The sequence below is a fragment of the Coregonus lavaretus genome (assembly GCF_964263955.1).
Source record: "Coregonus lavaretus genome assembly, chromosome: 10".
NCBI classification, from domain to species: Eukaryota; Metazoa; Chordata; class Actinopteri; order Salmoniformes; family Salmonidae; genus Coregonus; species Coregonus lavaretus.
The window spans coordinates 13,131,303-13,152,797 of record NC_139997.1 but is presented as its reverse complement, the minus strand read 5'-3'; the positions used below and the strand labels follow the sequence as shown (position 1 = coordinate 13,152,797).

At 46.2% G+C, this 21,495-nt stretch overlaps 1 protein-coding gene across 1 annotated transcript in view; it reads right to left on the bottom strand.

Moving 5' to 3' along the window:
- Nucleotides 1-982: 982 nt before the first annotated feature.
- clip1b (CAP-GLY domain containing linker protein 1b) overlaps nucleotides 983-21,495 on the bottom strand; it is a gene marked incomplete at its 5' end in the record, with an annotated part of 42,482 nt that continues 21,969 nt past the window's right edge. Inside the window, 5 exons of the mRNA XM_084169864.1 lie at nucleotides 983-3,287; nucleotides 3,453-3,565; nucleotides 3,745-3,963; nucleotides 4,116-4,203; nucleotides 12,892-12,998. Coding sequence (XP_084025990.1) covers nucleotides 3,053-3,287; nucleotides 3,453-3,565; nucleotides 3,745-3,963; nucleotides 4,116-4,203; nucleotides 12,892-12,998 — 762 coding nt within the window. The 3' untranslated portion in view covers nucleotides 983-3,052. The remainder of the gene's footprint in view (nucleotides 3,288-3,452; nucleotides 3,566-3,744; nucleotides 3,964-4,115; nucleotides 4,204-12,891; nucleotides 12,999-21,495) is intronic.

Here is a 21,495-nt window from a genome sequence, read left to right as displayed (position 1 = left end):
CTCCACTCAGCTCACAGCAGAGGATCCAGTCAGTCTCGTAGTTCAAACTGTGGCTCAGATTCTCATTCAAGGTGCTCTCTGTGGGTTGCAACCTAGCTTCAGAATAAGGGGAGGAACGCATATTCACACATCTATCAACTTTTAGAATGATCTTGTACAGATTGATGGTTAGTTTGGATTTATTTATTCCATCGCTATTGCTCGGATTTGATTATGTCCAATGGTTTTGTTTTATTAATAAGAATCTACATAACATTCTGTTACCCGTTCAAACAATTTCAGACGTACTAACTCCAGTACTAGCCAACTCTTCAACATAGTCGGGTAAGCCTCAGTATTTCTGTATTTTCCTTTCTGTTTGAATTATAGGTCAAAATAACCAATCTTTCCCACATAGTTAGGATTTAGGCCTGCAGATTTCTTCTAATGCATATTTTGTGTTGATATTCTAGTGTGAAAGAGGATCACATTAGACTCAGAGGGAAGGGAATCAGTGGTAGCATCTGGCTTTCAGTGTGCAGTACTAAAATACTTCCCTAATCCCTTCCCCTTCTCTTTTAGGGGCCTGTGGTTATTTAATGATTATTTTCCTCCTGTTATGTTTGACTACATTGGCTGGGAGGGGAACTCATGAAAAATGGAGAGGGTTATTTCAGTTCCCCTTGTCCTGTCAGGGGTAATGGATCTGGGGATGAATGAATCATGAGCAGCTCCTGTACTTATTGGTCTTAGAGATGGAAACAGCCTGGTAGTTAGTTAGTAAAGGGGGTGGCTGGCTGGCGGCCTTGGGGGGGCTGAGCAGAGAGGAGTCTTGTCCAGAAACAATCCCTACTCCTCCCCACTGGACACTCCGTGAAGATCTGAAAGGATGGATTGGATAGGTGTACGCAATATGGTTGTAGTTTATTCCACTTAGTCTTCTATTGATAGATTGTTGGACTATAGCTTACATCATCAGATAAGAGAAACTCAAGACGCCACAGATGGAGTATTTGTTTTTATAGTATCTGTTGTATTGAATCATTAGGTGTATACAGAACATAGAAAAACAGTACCACTTTCAGGGTCCTCATCTGTAAAGGGTTTATAACGGTTTATGAACTACAAACCCTTTATAAAGCCTTTATAGATGATGCCTTAACGTTAAGTGTAACATAGAAAACGGTGCACTAATCAGACACGTCACTTAGTACAGTAGAAAGAGTCAACAATGTGCTTATAGAGTTAACATCTTTACAAGTGTGTTAAGTTTGTTCCCTGGAGTCGATCCAGCGTTATCACACAACAACGTACAGGTCAGTTTCCTATCAAGACAGGGCGGAAGAATAAAATACACATCAAATATCCTTTTGTTTCCATGGCACCTTGTGCACATTCTGTTCTTTCAGAAAACGTCTGATGGGTATTTACAAAGACAGGTGTCATTGGTTAGTCACATATATCTAGCATACATATCTTTGATACACTGCGAGATTCAATATGATCCTAACTGTGTGCTTCAGTACATAGCTCTAGTACACGTATATCTATACAGGTCGTTTTTAAAAGACAATACATAAAAAACATCTACATAAAACGTGACAGTAACTACTAGGTACCATTCTGTCTTGACATTTATTATCAAATCAATAAGTTAAGACTATCTTTGTTTTAGAATGGCAGTATATAAGTGTGTCCTGTATTCTAAAAGAGGGAGTTTTAAAGTGAGTAGTGCAGTAAGTTAATAGTGGCTGGCATCCTGTTGCCTTGGTTTGGTTTGGGCCTGCAACTAGCGCAGGTTGACGTTAATAGTTATGAGTCTTGTCCTGGATGCAGAACTTAGCGATTTCCCTTTAGATAGGCCAGCTGCAAAGTAAAAATTGGCTATATTGTGAAAATGTATTAAAACAAAAATGTGCTTTTTGTTCTTAATTTAAGGTTAAAATCAGATTTTAGGACTTTGTGGCTGTGCCAGCTAGTGACCACTCTGCAGAACTGCCTCCAGAACAAGATTCATGACGAAAAACGCGAACCTTTGCAACTAGCACCAGGCTAATGTTCAGTGGGCATGAAAACAGAAAACTGAAAATGAGCTTTTTTTGTGGAGAATTTCCCAAAATATCTCAGTTCTTAAACATTCTCTACCATTTCGTGCCTACTGAACGCAACCTAGTGGTACAAGTAGATGTGTCCTGTGGTACTAGCTGTTCCCTGTGTGGAGTGGACATCCCTAGGGTCCATGTCAGGGCCTGGACACAGTACACTGACTCAGAATGTGTTAGAGAAACATGAATCATTAATAGTGCTATTAGCAGTGAACCAGTCTGGTGCATCCAGGCCCTTCACCACACGTACGTCTGCGTCAAGTGCCCTCCCTCTTGCCCGGTTCAGTAGGAACTGAAGTCAAAAACCAACCCATGCTGTATATAAAAACAAACAAATACATAAAAGAATGAACTAATATCAGAAGACTGATTCCTTTATGAACTAATGACAGAAGACTGATTCCTTTAGGAACTAATAACAGAAGACTGATTCATTTAGGAACTAATATCAGAAGACTGATTCCTTTATGAACTAATGACAGAAGACTGATTCCTTTATGAACTAATGACAGAAGACTGATTCCTTTAGGAACTAATAACAGAAGACTGATTCATTTAGGAACTAATAACAGAAGACTGATTCCTGTATTAACTAATACCAGAAGACTGATTCCTTTATGAACTAATAACAGAAGACTGATTCCTTTTGTTCCAATCCTAAAATTGATATTTCACCACAGCAGCATATCTCTGGATGTAGGAGAGGGAGTTAGAGAGAGAGGAGAGGGATAAGAGGAGAGTTAGAGAGAGGGAGGAGAGTTAGAAGAAGTATTTGAAATAGTAGGAGAGTATTTTGTAGCAGGTGATTAAGGGTTATCTGAGTGGACTATGACAGTGGGTGACATACATAAATACAATATGTTATTAAAAACCCAGAGAAAGGAGTCTGGTGTGTGTTTGGTGGTCTGTGCAGGGCCTGGTCCTAAGCTAGGGCCTGGCATGGGTGGGGTGAGTAGATGAGAGTGTGTCTAGAAGGTCTGGTCTTCCTGGCAGGACTCTGTGGAGTGACCGAAGGCCTCACAGATGTCGCAGTACGGCCGCTGGTCGGCGGGTTTGCCCTTGAAGGAAGAGTGGGGGACTGAGTCAGGGCTCTGGGCCTGGGTCGGACAGTCCTCTGTGTCATGGAGGTCAAAACAGTCACAGATATCACAGAACAGACGAGGAGGAGCCTTCTTGTCCTTCTTAGATCCACCCTCCTCCAAACTAGAGACAGAGAGAAAGGGAGAAGGAGGGAGAGCGAGCGAGAGAGAGGAAAGGAGTGATTAGGGAGATGATGATCAATAATGAATTTACAGGGGTCTGTCAACAACTGTAACTAAGGACTAAGTTTGGAGTTAGGGTTCAGCGGTTATAGGTCATAAGACTGACCCATCAGTGCCGTCATTGCCGTTGAACTCCGCCAGAGCCATCTTCTTCAGCTTGATCTTCAACTCCTCATTCTTCCTCTGCAGGTCCACGATCACACTGTTCAGGAAGTTAATCTGAAGGAGGGAAATAGATGGAGAGAGAGAAGAGAGAGAGACCGCAGTCAAGTTTATATAAGAAAGAGAAAGGTTGACTGAGAGACAATGGTGGAAGCGCGGATATCTTTCTATGCAAATGATATACTGCATTAGTGACAAGCAGATGATGAAGTTGTATTACTAATTGCCAATCATACCTGTCCTTCTGCAAACTCCTTCTCTTCTCTCAACTGGTCCAGAGCTGTGTCACCTGAGGAAGGCACTCCACTGTCCCCTCCCTCGGAGACCTGCCGTCCCATGAGCCTCTGCTCCAGGCTGGTGACGCGTTCCTGTAGCTGTGCCTTGTCTCTCTCCAGCATCTCCACGGCAGTCTGCAGCGTCTTGGCCATGGCGTTCTCACCTCGTAGCACCGCGATCTATAGGGAGAGGGAGACAGAGAAGTTTCAGTTAATATACAGATACAGCTATTTTATGCCAGTCCAGAGAAAAAGCATAGCACTCAATGCAAGTTCTTAATTTATTCAGCAAAAGACCCAGAGTCTGCCAGAGTTGTGTATATACACTATACCTCATTCCTCAGAGTCTCCAGCTCTTTGTCCTCATCTGTCTTCTGGAAGTTTCTCTCCTCCCCTGTCTCCTGGTTGGACAGAGTTTCCCTGAGGAGGAACAGAGGCAGAGAACCGCTTAATACAGAACTCACCCAGCAACACTGGGACTGGCAAGAACAGTGCAGTACTGTGTGTGTGTGTGGATAAGATCGTTAATAGTTTCCAATATACACAGATGTTTTGCAAGGTGTTCGCCTAGGCTACACAGCAGAACGTTGTAGCAAATTCGGAGGGCAGACTGACAGGGACTCAACCCCAGTTCTCGTTCAGTGACAGTCCCAATAAAGTTTTTTGTTTGGTGCTCATAACGGACTATGGCCGTTAGAAGAGTGTATGCCTATAGTCTGAAATTGCCAGGGGGATACTTGGGGTGTGTGTGTGTGTGTACATGTCTCTATCGGTACAGTGTCTGATGAAGGTCTCTGAATGGAACGTCACGCAATGTTTTTAACTTTTGATTTACCATGAATAATATATTTTTATAATAGAGTTTCACACCTCAATTTAATGTGTAAAAAACTTCACACAATAGTTTGTAGTGATACTCAAGGAAGTGAGACAAGCTTCACTAAAACACACTGACAGTAGTTAGCTCATTTTCACTCACTACACTGGGAAGCCCTGACAACACTAATCCACATGTTGAAATCCATCAGACGTGACGACCAGCAGCAGCAGAGGGAGGACTCAGATTATAGTGGATTAACCTGTCTGTGGATGGCATTACCCTGCTGGGTCTCATCCAATACAACCACATGGAACAACAACCTCAATCACAACAGATGTAGCTTTGATGTCTCTCCCTAAACAAAGCCTGTACTATAGATACATGTCTAGATATATACAGTGGGGAAAAAAGTATTTAGTCAGCCACCAATTGTGCAAGTTCTCCCACTGAAAAAGATGAGAGAGGCCTGTAATTTTCATCATAGGTACACGTCAACTATGACAGACAAAATGAGAATTTTTTTTCCAGAAAATCACATTGTAGGATTTTTAATGAATTTATTTGCAAATTATGGTGGAAAATAAGTATTTGGTCACCTACAAACAAGCAAGATTTCTGGCTCTCACAGACCTGTAACTTCTTCTTTAAGAGGCTCCTCTGTCCTCCACTCGTTACCTGTATTAATGGCACCTGTTTGAACTTGTTATCAGTATAAAAGACACCTGTCCACAACCTCAAACAGTCACACTCCAAACTCCACTATGGCCAAGACCAAAGAGCTGTCAAAGGACACCAGAAACAAAATTGTAGACCTGCACCAGGCTGGGAAGACTGAATCTTCAATAGGTAAGCAGCCTGGTTTGAAGAAATAATAATAATAATAATAATAAACTGTGGGAGCAATTATTAGGAAATGGAAGACATACAAGACCACTGATAATCTCCCTCGATCTGGGACTCCACGCAAGATCTCACCCCGTGGGGTCAAAATGATCACAAGAACAGTGAGCAAAAATCCCAGAACCACACAGGGGGACCTAGTGAATGACCTGCAGAGAGCTGGGACCAAAGTAACAAAGCCTACCATCAGTAACACACTACGCCGCCAGGGACTCAAATCCTGCAGTGCCAGACGTGTCCCCCTGCTTAAGCCAGTACATGTCCAGGCCCGTCTGAAGTTTGCTAGAGTGCATTTGGATGATCCAGAAGAGGATTGGGAGAATGTCATATGGTCAGATGAAACCAAAATAGAACTTTTTGGTAAAAACTCAACTCGTCGTGTTTGGAGGACAAAGAATGCTGAGTTGCATCCAAAGAACACCATACCTACTGTGAAGTATGGGGGTGGAAACATCATGCTTTGGGGCTGTTTTTCTGCAAAGGGACCAGGACGACTGATCCGTGTAAAGGAAAGAATGAATGGGGCCATGTATCGTGAGATTTTGAGTGAAAACCTCCTTCCATCAGCAAGGGCATTGAAGATGAAATGTGGCTGGGTCTTTCAGCATGACAATGATCCCAAACACACCGCCCGGGCAACGAAGGAGTGGCTTCGTAAGAAGCATTTCAAGGTCCTGGAGTGGCCTAGCCAGTCTCCAGATCTCAACCCCATAGAAAATCTTTGGAGGGAGTTGAAAGTCCGTGTTGCCCAGCGACAGCCCCAAAACATCACTGCTCTAGAGGAGATCTGCATGGAGGAATGGGCCAAAATACCAGCAACAGTGTGTGAAAACCTTGTGAAGACTTACAGAAAACGTTTGACCTGTGTCATTGCCAACAAAGGGTATATAACAAAGTATTGAGAAACTTTTGTTATTGACCAAATACTTATTTTCCACCATAATTTGCAAATACATTTATAAAAAATCCTACAATGTGATTTTCTGGATTTTTTTTCTCATTTTGTCTGTCATAGTTGACGTGTACCTATGATGAAAATTACAGGCCTCTCTCATCTTTTTAAGTGGGGGAACTTGCACAATTGGTGGCTGACTAAATACTTTTTTCCCCCACTGTACTATTCTAGATCCTATCTGTATCCATTCCTGTCTGGGTTAGGTAGTGCTGCTGAATCATTACATTTACATTTTAGTCATTTAGCAGACGCTCTTATCCAGAGCGACTTACAGTTAGTGAGTACATTCATTTTTCATACCTTATACTATTTATCTTATATATAGTAATTCTCTTTAGTTTAGATTTTTCCCCGATATAGTTATAATTTAACATTATGCAAAGCTGGAAAAAGTATTAATTTCGCATCATACACGTTGCCACTTTTATTTTGAAGGCAAACTCGGAAAAAACGGAAGTCTAAATGTTGCTGCGGTGACACTAATTGGTCTTCGGCTCCATCAACGTGGTACACTCACCGAGGTATAATAAGAACGGGCACAATAATCTCCCCCTTCTTCAGGCACTTCCGGTAAACAGGGCTTGACCATTCTGTACTGTATGTATACCATATGTGCAATCACATGCATGTACTCATTCACTGTAGGCCTACTGAACGTTATCTGTAGCAAACACAATTGGTGGCATACTTCACATTAGAGTGAACCCCCTGCCATCGGGGTCAACCTCATTACTGGAATCTACATGATTTCTATTCTAACACATTTCACCATGTTGCATCAGACAAAACATCTGTCGTCTCTGAATAAAGTGAAACCCTCCATAGTAACATTATAAGGAAACCTGCATTTTGCATTTCCACTCATTGCACAGTATTGTGTGTATGCAAGCTTTGGTCCTGGCCACTCAAACTTCTCAAACAACCATTGTTCACTTAAAAAAAAAAAAAAAAAATTCAGTTGCTTTGCTAGTAAATCATGTTTTCAACTATTCCCTACATGCAATTCCATTGACTTCGTGAAACCTTCCCTGGCACAAGAAATTCCATTTCATAATGTTCTATTGTCAAGTCAACTCAGTCTTCACACATTTCTGAAATGATCAGTCACTCAAATGAACATACTTTGTAGTGTTGGACAAAGGGATAGGAAATGCTTATATCAATTTGTACTGTAGTTTCACAAGGAATCGAGCGCCATCTTTGTAGTCAATTTCACTATGGAAACCATGGGACCACCCAGGGCACTCCTATTGCAGAAGCAGAGTGAATCACAGATCATAACTGACTCTGGGTGTGAAACATTCCCCTGATGTCTCCTGACTGATTAGTTCTGCTCTACATAACCTTCCTCTCATCATTTCCCTATGGCTTAAATAACCTTTCTGACACCATCCTCCTCTCTTCTCCCTTCCCCTCCTTTCTCCTCCCATTCCCTCTCATCTCCACCCCAACTTTTTCTCCTCCCCTCCCCTCCCCTCCTCTCCTCTCCCCTCCCCTACCTCCATCCTTTCTTCCCTTCTCATCTCCTGTCATTACAAGTGTTAGTGAAGGGATATACAAAGACATCTGTAAATCCTGTCATCATGCAGACAGAGAAACAGAAACACTGACAATGTTTACACTCAACCCGGTCTACCTAAGACAGCAGAGAAAAGATTGTGCCATAAATGTCTTACCTGTCTGCAGCACTGGGAGAGGGAGGGAGGGAGAGAGAGAGAGAGAGAGAGAGAGAGAGAGAGAGAGAGAGAGAGAGAGAGAGAGAGAGAGAGAGAGAGAGAGAGAGAGAGAGAGAGAGAGAGAGAGAGAGAATAAGGGAGAAAGGGGTGAGTTGCCTTCCAGTGACAGTCAACATTTGTGACACTCAATAACATTAAACATGCATTATATCTAGAGGTACTTTCTAATAAAGGGCAATCAACATCAATAACAACACATTTATACAGAAATAACAATCTATTTACAGCACACAGTATCTCTGCTATTCTCCCAGACGAGATGTCTCTGGCAGCACAAAGCTGCGCTTGCTCGCTCTCACACACACCCACAAACATGTGCACAGACATGTGCTTGCAGGCCTGTGCAAATGCACACATCATGGAGGTCATGAGACGCGATGCACGGCGCAGCCATGTTGGAGGCAGGCGGTTCTAGGAGAAGATGTGATTATATAACAACTCATAGTATTTATCTTATGGGTGGAGGGAGAGAAGGATGAGTCTGTCTCTTTATAGGATGAAGGGAGAGAGGGATGAGTCTGTCTCTTTATAGGATGGAGGGAGAGAGGGATGAGTCTGTCTCTTTATAGGATTAAGGGAGAGAGGGATGAGTCTGTCTCTTTATAGGATGGAGGGAGAGAGGGATGAGTCTGTCTCTTTATAGGATGGAGGGAGAGAGGGATGAGTCTGTCTCTTTATAGGATGAAGGGAGAGGGATGAGTCTGTCTCTTTATAGGATGAAGGGAGAGAGGGATGAGTCTGTCTCTTTATAGAATGAAGGGAGAGAGGGATGAGTCTGTCTCTTTATAAGATAAAGGGAGAGAGGGATGAGTCTGTCTCTTTATATGATGGAGGGAGAGAGGGATGAGTCTGTCTCTTTATAGGATGGAGGGAGAGAGGGATGAGTCTGTCTCTTTATAGGATGAAGGGAGAGAGGGATGAGTCTGTCTCTTTATAGGATGAAGGGAGAGAGGGATGAGTCTGTCTCTTTATAGGATGAAGGGAGAGAGGGATGAGTCTGTCTCTTTATAGGATGGAGGGAGAGGGATGAGTCTGTCTCTTTATAGGATAAAGGGAGAGGGATGAGTCTGTCTCTTTATAGGATGAAGGGAGAGAGGGATGAGTCTGTCTCTTTATAGGATGGAGGGAGAGAGGGATGAGTCTGTCTCTTTATAGGATGAAGGGAGAGGGATGAGTCTGTCTCTTTAGAGGATGAAGGGAGAGAGGGATGAGTCTCTCTTTATAGGATGAAGGGAGAGGGATGAGTCTGTCTCTTTATAGGATGTAGGGAGAGAGGGATGAGTCTGTCTCTTTATAGGATGAAGGGAGAGAGATATGAGTGTCTCTTCATAGGATGAACGGAGAGCGGGATGAGTCTGTCTCTTTTTAGGATGAAGGGAGAGAGGGATGAGTCTGTCTCTTTATAGGATGGAGGGAGAGAGGGATGAGTCTGTCTCTTTATAGGATGGAGGGAGAGAGGGATGAGTCTGTCTCTTTATAGGATGAAGGGAGAGAGGGATGAGTCTGTCTCTTTATAGGATTAAGGGAGAAAGGGATGAGTCTGTCTCTTTATAGGATGGAGGGAGAGAGGGATGAGTCTGTCTCTTTATAGGATGGAGGGAGAGAGGGATGAGTCTGTCTCTATATGATGGAGGGAGAGAGGGATGAGTCTGTCTCTTTATAGGATGGAGGGAGAGAGGGATGGGATGAGTCTGTCTCTTTATAGGATGGAGGGAGAGAGGGATGAGTCTGTCTCTTTATAGGATGAAGGGAGAGAGGGATGAGTCTGTCTCTTTATAGGATGGAGGGAGAGAGGGATGAGTCTGTCTCTTTATAGGATGGAGGGAGAGAGGGATGAGTCTGTCTCTATATGATGGAGGGAGAGAGGGATGAGTCTGTCTCTTTATAGGATGGAGGGAGAGAGGGATGGGATGAGTCTGTCTCTTTATAGGATGGAGGGAGAGAGGGATGAGTCTGTCTCTTTATAGGATGGAGGGAGAGAGGGATGAGTCTGTCTCTATAGGATGGAGGGAGAGAGGGATGAGTCTGTCTCTTTATAGGATGAAGGAAGAGGGATGAGTCTGTCTCTTTATAGGATGGAGGGAGAGGGATGAGTCTGTCTCTATAGGATGGCGGGAGAGAGGGATGAGTCTGTCTCTTTATAGGATGGAGGGAGAGAGGGATGAGTCTGTCTCTATAGGATGGAGGGAGAGGGATGAGTATGTCTCTATAGGATGGAGGGAGAGAGGGATGAGTCTGTCTCTTTATAGGATGGAGGAAGAGAGGGATGAGTCTGTCTCTATAGGACGGAGGGAGAGAGGGATGAGTCTGTCTCTTTATAGGATGAAGGGAGAGAGGGATGAGTCTGTCTCTTTATAGGATGGAGGGAGAGAGGGATGAGTCTGTCTCTTTATAGGATGGAGGGAGAGAGGGATGAGTCTGTCTCTATAGGATGGAGGGAGAGGGATGAGTATGTCTCTATAGGATGGAGGGAGAGAGGGATGAGTCTGTCTCTTTATAGGATGGAGGGAGAGAGGGATGAGTCTGTCTCTATAGGACGGAGGGAGAGAGGGATGAGTCTGTCTCTTTATAGGATGAAGGGAGAGAGGGATGAGTCTGTCTCTTTATAGGATGGAGGGAGAGAGGGATGAGTCTGTCTCTTTATAGGATGGAGGGAGAGAGGGATGAGTCTGTCTCTATAGGATGGAGGGAGAGGGATGAGTCTGTCTCTTTATAGGATGGAGGGAGAGAGGGATGAGTCTGTCTCTATAGGATGGAGGGAGAGGGATGAGTCTGTCTCTATCGGATGGAGGGAGAGGGATGAGTCTGTCTCTATAGGATGGAGGGAGAGAGGGATGAGTCTGTCTCTATAGGATGGAGGGAGAGAGGGATGAGTCTGTCTCTATAGGATGGAGGGAGAGGGATGAGTCTGTCTCTATAGGATGGAGGGAGAGGGATGAGTCTGTCTCTATAGGATGGAGGGAGAGGGATGAGTCTGTCTCTATAGGATGGAGGGAGAGGGATGAGTCTGTCTCTATCGGATGGAGGGAGAGAGGGATGAGTCTGTCTCTATAGGATGGAGGGAGAGAGGGATGAGTCTGTCTCTATAGGATGGAGGGAGAGAGGGATGAGTCTGTCTCTATAGGATGGAGGGAGAGAGGGATGAGTCTGTCTCTATAGGATGGAGGGAGAGAGGGATGAGTCTGTCTCTATAGGATGGAGGGAGAGGGATGAGTCTGTCTCTATAGGATGGAGGGAGAGAGGGATGAGTCTGTCTCTATAGGATGGAGGGAGAGAGGGATGAGTCTGTCTCTATAGGATGGAGGGAGAGGGATGAGTCTGTCTCTATCGGATGGAGGGAGAGGGATGAGTCTGTCTCTATAGGATGGAGGGAGAGGGATGAGTCTGTCTCTATAGGATGGAGGGAGAGGGATGAGTCTGTCTCTATAGGATGGAGGGAGAGAGGGATGAGTCTGTCTATATAGGATGGAGGGAGAGGGATGAGTCTGTCTCTATCGGATGGAGGGAGAGGGATGAGTCTGTCTCTATAGGATGGAGGGAGAGGGATGAGTCTGTCTCTATCGGATGGAGGGAGAGGGATGAGTCTGTCTCTATAGGATGGAGGGAGAGAGGGATGAGTCTGTCTCTATAGGATGGAGGGAGAGAGGGATGAGTCTGTCTCTATAGGATGGAGGGAGAGAGGGATGAGTGAAGGAGAAGAAAGATGTATGGCCACTAATAGATGAATCAGGACAAAGTGAATAATAAAGGACCTGATGACACACACACACACACACACACACACACACACACACACACACACACACAACGTTAAACATGCATACATGCACACCAACATGTACACACACAGACGTGTGCACTCATGCACACACAGACCTATAAATAGAACCCTACGTCATGCATGACGCTCACCATAACAAAGAGAGGAGCCTAGATTCATATGGACTGTCTTTCTCTCTCTGTAGCAGCTTCCCTACATACCTGTACATACAGTAGCATACTGCTGTCTAGTAAGGCACAGAGGAAACTATGTCATCATAACTGGTTACTGGTTTTTAGGTTCTAATACCAGAAGACTACGTTCTACACAGCATGCTTACACACTGGTATTACAGACTGACTATACAAGTGAATTGTACTTAAAGCTCTCTCAATCTTTCTAATGATCTCCCTCTTAAATCTCCCACTCCATCTCTCGATCGTTCGATTTCTCTCTCAATCTACCGCTCAATCTCTCACTCTCTCTGTGTGTCACGGCCATATCATCAGCATGAGTAAGCAGCATGAGTAAGATTTATATATGAGTCTATGACTCTATTTGAGTAAGACTTTGATATGAGCCACTCTCACGTTTCCCTGCACGGCTTCTGATGCACTGGTCTAACCCACACTCTGAAACACCTCAAAGCCACATAACATATACTCCTCTCCTCCTGTGTGTTTTGGGCCCAAAGAAGCTGGCATGTTGGGTTTAGTCGCTGTTTCCAGGGCAGTCTGTAGTCAATGTATAAATTGAACGCTGAATGCCACCGTATCTGCTGAAGAACCAATCATTTCCATGCACAGAATTCCAATATGCTGGTACTCCTAGTTCTAGTTCTACTCATTTTTACTAGCACAATATTCCAATACTCTAGTTTCAGCCATTCACACAAACATTCCATCAAGCAAGTGTAAGAACCTTCAGCCATACTCACATTTCCTTGCACAGAGTTCTGATGTGCTGGCTTTCTGAGCTGCTCCGCTCCTGCGAGAGACTGAGTTCTTCCTGGAATTTGGAATTCTGCTGTTTCAGCGCCTCGAGCTGGAAGATGATCCACGGATGGATGGAAAGATGAAAGGAAGGACAGAGACAGACAATAGAGAAAGAGAGATTTAGACACACAGTAAACAGTCAACAGAAAAAGCTGTCTCTTCTTCACGCCTCTCTAACAGTCTTAGTCACGGACATTAACATGAAGCCACAGTGCTGCGTTACGCTGCTCCACTGGAACAGCCGCTTCCTCAGTACACAAAGATAAACATTACTCATTATATGAGCTGTCTGCCAAACATAGGTACAGAGACATACTGTGAGTGTGTGAGGGATGGAGTCACATCTAGCATCAATGTCCAAGCATTATTTTGTTTCTTTATTATTTATTCCCAGCTCATCAGAAAAATATGTATAGATTTGTGAGACTTGGCATCTTCAGTTAAACCACCATTAGGGAGGAGATGGTTCCTCCATCGTCAGTTAAACCACCATTAGGGAAGAAACGGCTCCTCCATCGTCAGTTAAACCACCATTAGGGAGGAGATGGTTCCTCCATCGTCAGTTAAACCACCATTAGGGAGGAGATGGTTCCTCCATCGTCAGTTAAACCACCATTAGGGAGGAGATGGTTCCTCCATCGTCAGTTAAACCACCATTAGGGAGGAGATGGTTCCTCCATCGTCAGTTAAACCACCATTAGGGAGGAGACGGTTGCTCTGAGGCAAAGCCAGCAGAGACCATGCAGAGATAATGATAATGACTAAAAGATAATGTTGGTTCCTAAAGGGACAGCAGCACAGGGGGTATCAAACCATGAGCGTTCAGATCATGAGTCAAACTTAAAGTCATTTTAAGCTTTCACTACTACCAAGACAGGGGTCCCCAATTACATTCAGCCACGGGCCGATTCTTTGTTGAGCGGATGGTCGGGTTGCTGGAACATAATTATAAATAATTTGTACACTGCAAATTGACCGCAAGAAGCCCAAACCGACATAGTATTTGACGAAAACAGAATCATTTCAAACCTTGATTACATTGGGATATGATCACATATGACTCTCTATTTATGTGTGGGGATACTTGGGAACAGATTTCTTATTTAAAATACATTTAATGTCCAACAACTAAACACATTTTTTTTTTTTATTGAAAACTTGGGGGGCCAAAGAAAATCACCCACGGGCCGCCCACACACACACATCCAACAAGATACAAACAACCAGACAACAAACTGATCCTCAGTCCCAAAGGCAAAAACGACAATCTCTCTTCCTAAAAATACAATCATCTAAATCAGTAACCTCATGTACTTTCATATTCAAATCATCCTCAGTCATCCTACCTCAATTACCGTTCAAGAACAAATCGCCCCCAAATAGAAGACAACTGCAGCAGATTGAAACACAGGGTTGAACTAAAAAACTATCAGCTAAAACATCAACATTCCATTTGAATGACGACACACAGATGTAAGAAATCTGATGCGAGGAACAGAACAGCTGTGTTTACCTGGTAGTGAGAGGAGTAGACGCTGCCTGGATAGCCCTGCTGCAGAGCAGCCACATCCATGCCTGCACAGTTCTACCCTACAGTGTGGTCCTCTGTCAGAGCTCTCTCTCTCTCTCTCTCCCAGTACTGGTCTGTCGGTCTATCCCAGTGACAGGACTGTCCCTCTAAATGTCAATAACCCTATCCTATCCCAGTGTTCTCTCCCAGTGACACACACAATAATGCAGCCTCCCCATCAATAAACCATCAGCTCCCACCCCCTACTGCGCCCGCCAGAGAGAGAGAGGTAAGAGAAAGAATGTGTGTGTGTGTGTGTGTGTCGCTTCAGCACACGCTCGCTAGCTGGCTGGCTCACACACGCAACAGAGAGGCGCAGCGTCTTCATTATGTAAGTCCCAACAGGCTCCTCCTCCCTCCCTCACCCACACACACACTCACTTTCTCTCTTTCTGGCACACCCAATATCACTCACTCACAGAAATTCATAATCTTTGACTCCCTCACTTAGTCATGCAATGCACACAGACACACACAGTCACAGACACTGCTGGACTCTATCGGTCCCATCTTCACACTTCGTTCACAGTCTGTCAGAAAACCCTTCAATCAATCAGCCTCCCACGTCCCAACCAGTTGACTGACTGAAAGACCAACAGTAGTGATCCAAGATAAATACAGTGCCTTGCAAAAGTATTCATCCCCCTTGGCGTTTTTCCTATTTTGTTGCATTACAACCTGTAATTTAAATAGATTTTTATTTGGATTTCATGTAATGGACATACACAAAATAGTCCAAATTGGTGAAGTGAAATGAAAAAAATAACTTGTTTCAAAACATTCTAAGAAATAAATAACGGAAAAGTGGTGCGTGCATATGTATTCACCCCCTTTGCTATGAAGCCCCTAAATAAGTTCTGGTGCAACCAATTACCTTCAGAAGTCACATAATTAGTTAAATAAAGTCCACCTGTGTGCAATCTAAGTGTCACATGATCTGTCACATGATCTCAGTATACATACACCTGTTCTGAAAGGCCCCAGAGTCTGCAACACCACTAAGCAAGGGGCACCACCAAGCAAGCGGCACCATGAAGACAAAGGAGCTCTCCAAACAGGTCAGGGACAAAGTTGTGGAGAAGTACAGATCACGGTTGGGTTATAAAAAAATATCCGAAACTTTGAACATCCCACGGAGCACCATTAAATCCATTATTAAAAAATTGAAAGAATATGGCACCACAACAAACTTGCCAAGCCAGGGCCGCCCACCAAAACTCACGGACCAGGTAAGGAGGGCATTAATCAGAGAGGCAACAAAAAGACCAAAGATAACCCTGAAGGAGCTGCAAAGCTCCACAGCGGAGATTGGAGTATCTGTCCATAGGACCACTTTAAGCCGTACACTCCACAGAGCTGGGCTTTACGGAAGAGTGGCCAGACCATTGCTTAAAGAACAAAAAAGCAAACACGTTTGGTGTTCGCCAAAGGCCATGTGGGAGACTCCCCAAACATATGGAAGAAGGTACTCTGGTCAGATTAGACTAAAATTGAGCTTTTTGGCCATCAAGGAAAACACTATGTCTGGCGGAATGATGGATGGCGCTAAATATGGGGAAATTCTTGAGGGAAACCTGTTTCAGTCTTCCAGAGATTTGAGACTGGGACGGAGGGTTATGACCCTAAGCATACTACTAAAGCAACACTCGAGTGGTTTAAGGGGAAACATTTAAATGTCTTGGAATGGCCTATGTGGGGAGGTGATTTCGGACAGAGTCAGACGCAGGAGGGTAAATCACAGAATATATAATTTAATCAGGAACACAGCGGTACGCATAAATGCGTAATACACTCCAGTGCGGTAAATACGGCGCACTGGAGAAAACAAGGCACACGGGTGAATATCCCGGCGATACAAATATAATGTAGCTCCACCGAGCTATAATACCTCCACAATAAACAATCACACACAAAGACAAGGGGGCAGAGGGAACACTTACAGTTGAAGTCGGAAGTTTACATACACTTAGGTTGGAGTCATTAAAACTAGTTTTTCAACGACTCCACACATTTCTTGTTAACAAACTATAGTTTTGGCAAGTCGGTTAGGACATCTACTTTGTGCATGACACAAGTACTTTTTCCAACAATTGTTTACAGACAGATTATTTCACTTATAATTCACTGTATCACAATTCCAGTGGGTCAGAAGTTTACATACACTAAGTTGACTGTGCCTTTAAACAGCTTGGAAAATTCCAGAAAATGATGTAATGGCGTTAGAAGCTTTTGATAGGCTAATTGACATCATTTGAGACAATTGGAGGTGTACCTGTGGATGTATTTCAAGGCCTACCTTCAAACTCAGTGCCTCTTTGCTTGACATCATGGGAAAAGCAAAATAAATCAGCCAAAACCTCAGATTTTTTTTTGTAGACCTCCACAAGTCTGGTTCATCCTTGGGAGCAATTTCCAAACGCCAGAAGGTACCACGTTCATCTGTACAAACAATAGTACGCAAGTATAAACACCATGGGACCACGCAGCCATCATAAAGCTCAGGACGGAGACGCGTTCTGTCTCCTAGAGATGAACGTACTTTGGTGCGAAAAGTGCAAATCAATCCCAGAACAACAGCAAAGGACCTTGTGAAGATGCTGGAAGAAACAGGTACAAAAGTATCTATGTGTCACGATCGTCTTCAAAATGAGCGGACCAAAGCGCAGCGCGTTGAGTGAACATGACTTTATTTATATAAAGCAACCACGAAAAACAACAAATGACGATACGTGAAGTCCAAAATTTACAAATACTGGAACATGGAACACTGGAACAAAAACCCACAAACACAAGGTGAAAAACACACAGAATATATATGGCTCCCAATCAGAGATAACGAGCCGACAGCTGACACTCGTTACCTCCGATTGGGAGTCATTGACCAATCACCACTAAACACAAACAAAATGAAACTCACCCATCCCCAACACCACCAAATGAAATACACCCTGGCTCTAACACACAGTCCCGGAGCCAGAGTGTGACAGTACCCCCCCCCCCAAAGGTGCGGACTCCGACCGCGCCTAACCCAAAAAATGGGGAGGGCTGGGTGGGTGTTGCTCCTCGGAGGCGGCTCTGGCACTGGTCGTGGTCCCCACCCCACCATAGTCACTACCCGCTTTAGTAGCCTCCTCCATTTGACCACCCTACAACCTAACCCACCTGGATTAAGGGGCAGCACCGGACTAAGAGGCAGCACCGGACTAAGGGGCAGCACCGGACTAAGGGACAGCACCGGGATAAGAAGCAGCACCGAGCTAAGGTGCAGCACCGGACTAAGGGGCATCACCAGGATAAGGGACAGCACCAGGATAAGGAGCAACACCGAGCTAAGGGGCAGCACTGGACTAAATGGCGGATCCTGGCTGGCTGGCTCTGGCGGATCCTGGCTGGCTGGCGGATCCGGCGGATCCCGGCTGGACGGCTCTGGCGGATCCCGGCTGGACGGCTCTGGCGGATCCCGGCTGGACGGCTCTGGCGGATCCCGGCTGGACGGCTCATGGCTGGCTGACGGATCTGGCTGCTCATGGCTAGCTGACGGATCTGGCTGCTCATGGCTAGCTGACGGATCTGGCTGCTCATGGCTAGCTGACGGATCTGGCTGCTCATGGCTGGCTGACGGATCTGGCTGCTCATGGCTGGCTGACGGATCTGGCTGCTCATGGCTGGCTGACGGATCTGGCTGCTCATGGCTGACTGACGGATCTGGCTGCTCATGGCTGGCTGACGGATCTGGCTGCTCATGGCTGGCTGACGGATCTGGCTGCTCATGGCTAGCTGACGGATCTGGCTGCTCATGGCTAGCTGACGGATCTGGCTGCTCATGGCTGGCTGACGGATCTGGCTGCTCATGGCTGGCTGACGGATCTGGCTGCTCATGGCTGGCTGACGGATCTGGCTGCTCATGGCTGGCTGACGGATCTGGCTGCTCATGGCTGGCGGAAGGCTCTGGCTGATCCTGTCTGGCGGAAGGCTCTGGCTGATCCTGTCTGGCAGAAGGCTCTGGCTGATCCTGTCTGGCAGAAGGCTCTGGCTGATCCTGTCTGGCAGAAGGCTCTGGCTGATCCTGTCTGGCGGAGGACTCTGGCTGATCCTGTCTGGCGGAAGGCTCTAGCGGCTCCGGTCTGGCGGACGGCTCTGATGGCTCATGGCAGACGGGCGGCTTTGCAGGCTTTGGGCAGACGGGCAGTTCAGGCCCCGTTGGGCAGACGGCAGACTCTGGCCGTCTGAGGCGCACCGTAGGCCTGGTGCGTGGTGCCGGAACTGGAGGTACCGGGCTGAGGACACGCATCTCAGGGCTAGTGCGGGGAGAAGCAACAGGGCATGCTGGACCCTGGGGACGCACCGTAGGCCTGATGCGTGGTGCCGGAACTGGAGGTACCGGGCTGAGGACACGCATCTCAGGGCTAGTGCGGGGAGTAGCAACAGGGCATGCTGGACCCTGGGGACGCACCGTAGGCCTGATGCGTGGTGCCGGAACTGGAGGTACCGGGCTGAGGTCACGCATCTCAGGGCTAGTGCGGGAAGCAGCAACAGGGCATGCTTGGCCCTGGGGACGCACCGTAGGCCTGATGCGTGGTGCCGGAACTGGTCGGGCTGGCGACGCGCACCGTACACTTGGTGCGGGTGGCAGGAACAGGCCGAACCGGGCTGGCGACGCGCACCGTAGGCTTCCTACGAGGCTCAGGAACAGGCCGGGCTGGGCTGGCGACGCGCACCGTACACTTGGTGCGGGTGGCAGGAACAGGTCGGGCTGGGCTGGCGACGCGCACCGTACACTTGGTGCGGGTGGCAGGAACAGGCCGAACCGGCTGGCGACGCGCACCGTAGGCTTCCTACGAGGCTCAGGAACAGGCCGGGCTGGGCTGGCGACGCGCACCGTACACTTGGTGCGGGTGGCAGGAACAGGCCGAACCGGGCTGGCGACGCGCACCGTACACTTAGTGCGAGGGGCCGGAACAGGCCGTACCGTACGGGGAACACACACTACTGGCTGTACCTTGGGATTAGGAACGGGCCGGACCGGACTGGTTACACACCCCAGTACCTCTCGCCGAGCCTCTACACCTTCCTTCCCTGCTTTTCCCAGTAGCCCCCTTAACCTGGTAGCTTCCTGAATCCGCCCCTTCTCTGCCTCCGTCAGCCCCCTTAACCTGGTAGCCTTCTGCATCTGCCTTGTGGCAGCCTCCTGCTGCTCAGTCGCCCAAGCCATGTGCCCCCCCCCAAAAATTTCTTGGGGTTGCCTCTCGTCCACGGGCTTCCAGCCTCGCCTTCGTGCTGCCTCCTCATACCACCTCCTCTCGGCTTTGGCTGCCTCCAGCTCTTCACGAGGGAGGCGATATTCTCCCGGTTGTGCCCAAGGACCCTTTCCATCCAATATCTCCTCCCATGTCCATGAATCCTTGACAGGTGGATACTGTTGCCGCTTGACACGCCGCTTGGTCCTTTGATGGTGGGTTTTTCTGTCACGCTGCTCTTCAAAATGAGCGGACCAAAGCGCAGCGCGTTGAGTGAACATGACTTTATTTATATAAAGCAACCACGAAAAACAACAAATGACGATACGTGAAGTCCAAAATTTACAAATACTGGAACACGGAACATGGAACACTGGAACAAAAACCCACAAACACAAGGTGAAAAACACACAGAATATATATGGCTCCCAATCAGAGATAACGAGCCGACAGCTGACACTCGTTACCTCCGATTGGGAGTCATTGACCAATCACCACTAAACACAAACAAAATGAAACTCACCCATCCCCAACACCACCAAATGAAATACACCCTGGCTCTAACACACAGTCCCGGAGCCAGAGTGTGACACTATGTCCACAGTAAAACGAGTCCTATATCGACATAACCTGAAAGGCCGCTCAGCAAGGAAGAAGCCACTGCTCCAAAACCGCCATAAAAAAGCCAGACTACGGTTTGCAACTGCACATGGGGACAAAGATCTGACTTTTTGAGAAATGTCCTCTGGTCTGATGAAACAAAAATAGAACTGTTTGGCCATAATGACAATCGTTATGTTTGGAGGAAAAAGGGGAAGGCTTGCAAGCCGAAGAACACCATCCCAACCGTGAAGCACGGGGGTGGCAGCATCATGCTGTGGGGGTGCTTTGCTGCAGGAGGTACTGGTGCACTTCACAAAATAGATGGCATCATGAGGAAGGAAAATTATGTGGATATATTGAAGCAACATCTCAAGACATCAGTCAGGAAGTTAAAGCTTGGTCGCAAATGGGTCTTCCAAATGGACAATGACCCCAAGCATACTTCCAAAGTTGTGGCAAAATGGCTTAAGGACAACAAAGTCAAGGTATTGGAGTGGCCATCACAATGCCCTGACCTCAATCCTATAGAACATTTGTGGGCAGAACTGAAAAGGCGTGTGCGAGCAAGGAGGCCTACAAACCTGACCAGCTCTGTCAGGAGGAATGGGCCAAAATTCACCCAACTTATTGTGGGAAGCTTGTGGAAGGCTACCTGAAACGTTTGACCCAAGTTAAACAATTTAAAGGCAATGCTACCAAATACTAATTGAGTGTATGTAAACTTCTGACCCACTGGGAATGTGATGAAATAAATTAAAGCTGAAATAAATCACTCTCTACTATTATTCTGACATTTCACATTCTTAAAATAAAGTGGTGATCCTAACTGACCTAAGACAGGGAATTTTTACTAGGATTTAATGTCAGGAATTGTGAAAAACTGAGTTTAAATGTATTTGGCTAAGCTGTATGTAAACGTCCGACTTCAACTGTATATAGGTACTGATGAGGGGATATGAACCAGGTGTGTGTAATAAACAAGACAAAACAAATGGAATGATGAGATGAGGAGCGGAAGTGGCTAGAAGGCCGGTGACGACGAACGCCGAAGCCTGCCCGAACAAGGAGGGGAGGCAGCTTCGGAGGAAGTCGTGGCAGCCTAGTCAAAACCCAGACCTCAATCCAATTGAGAATCT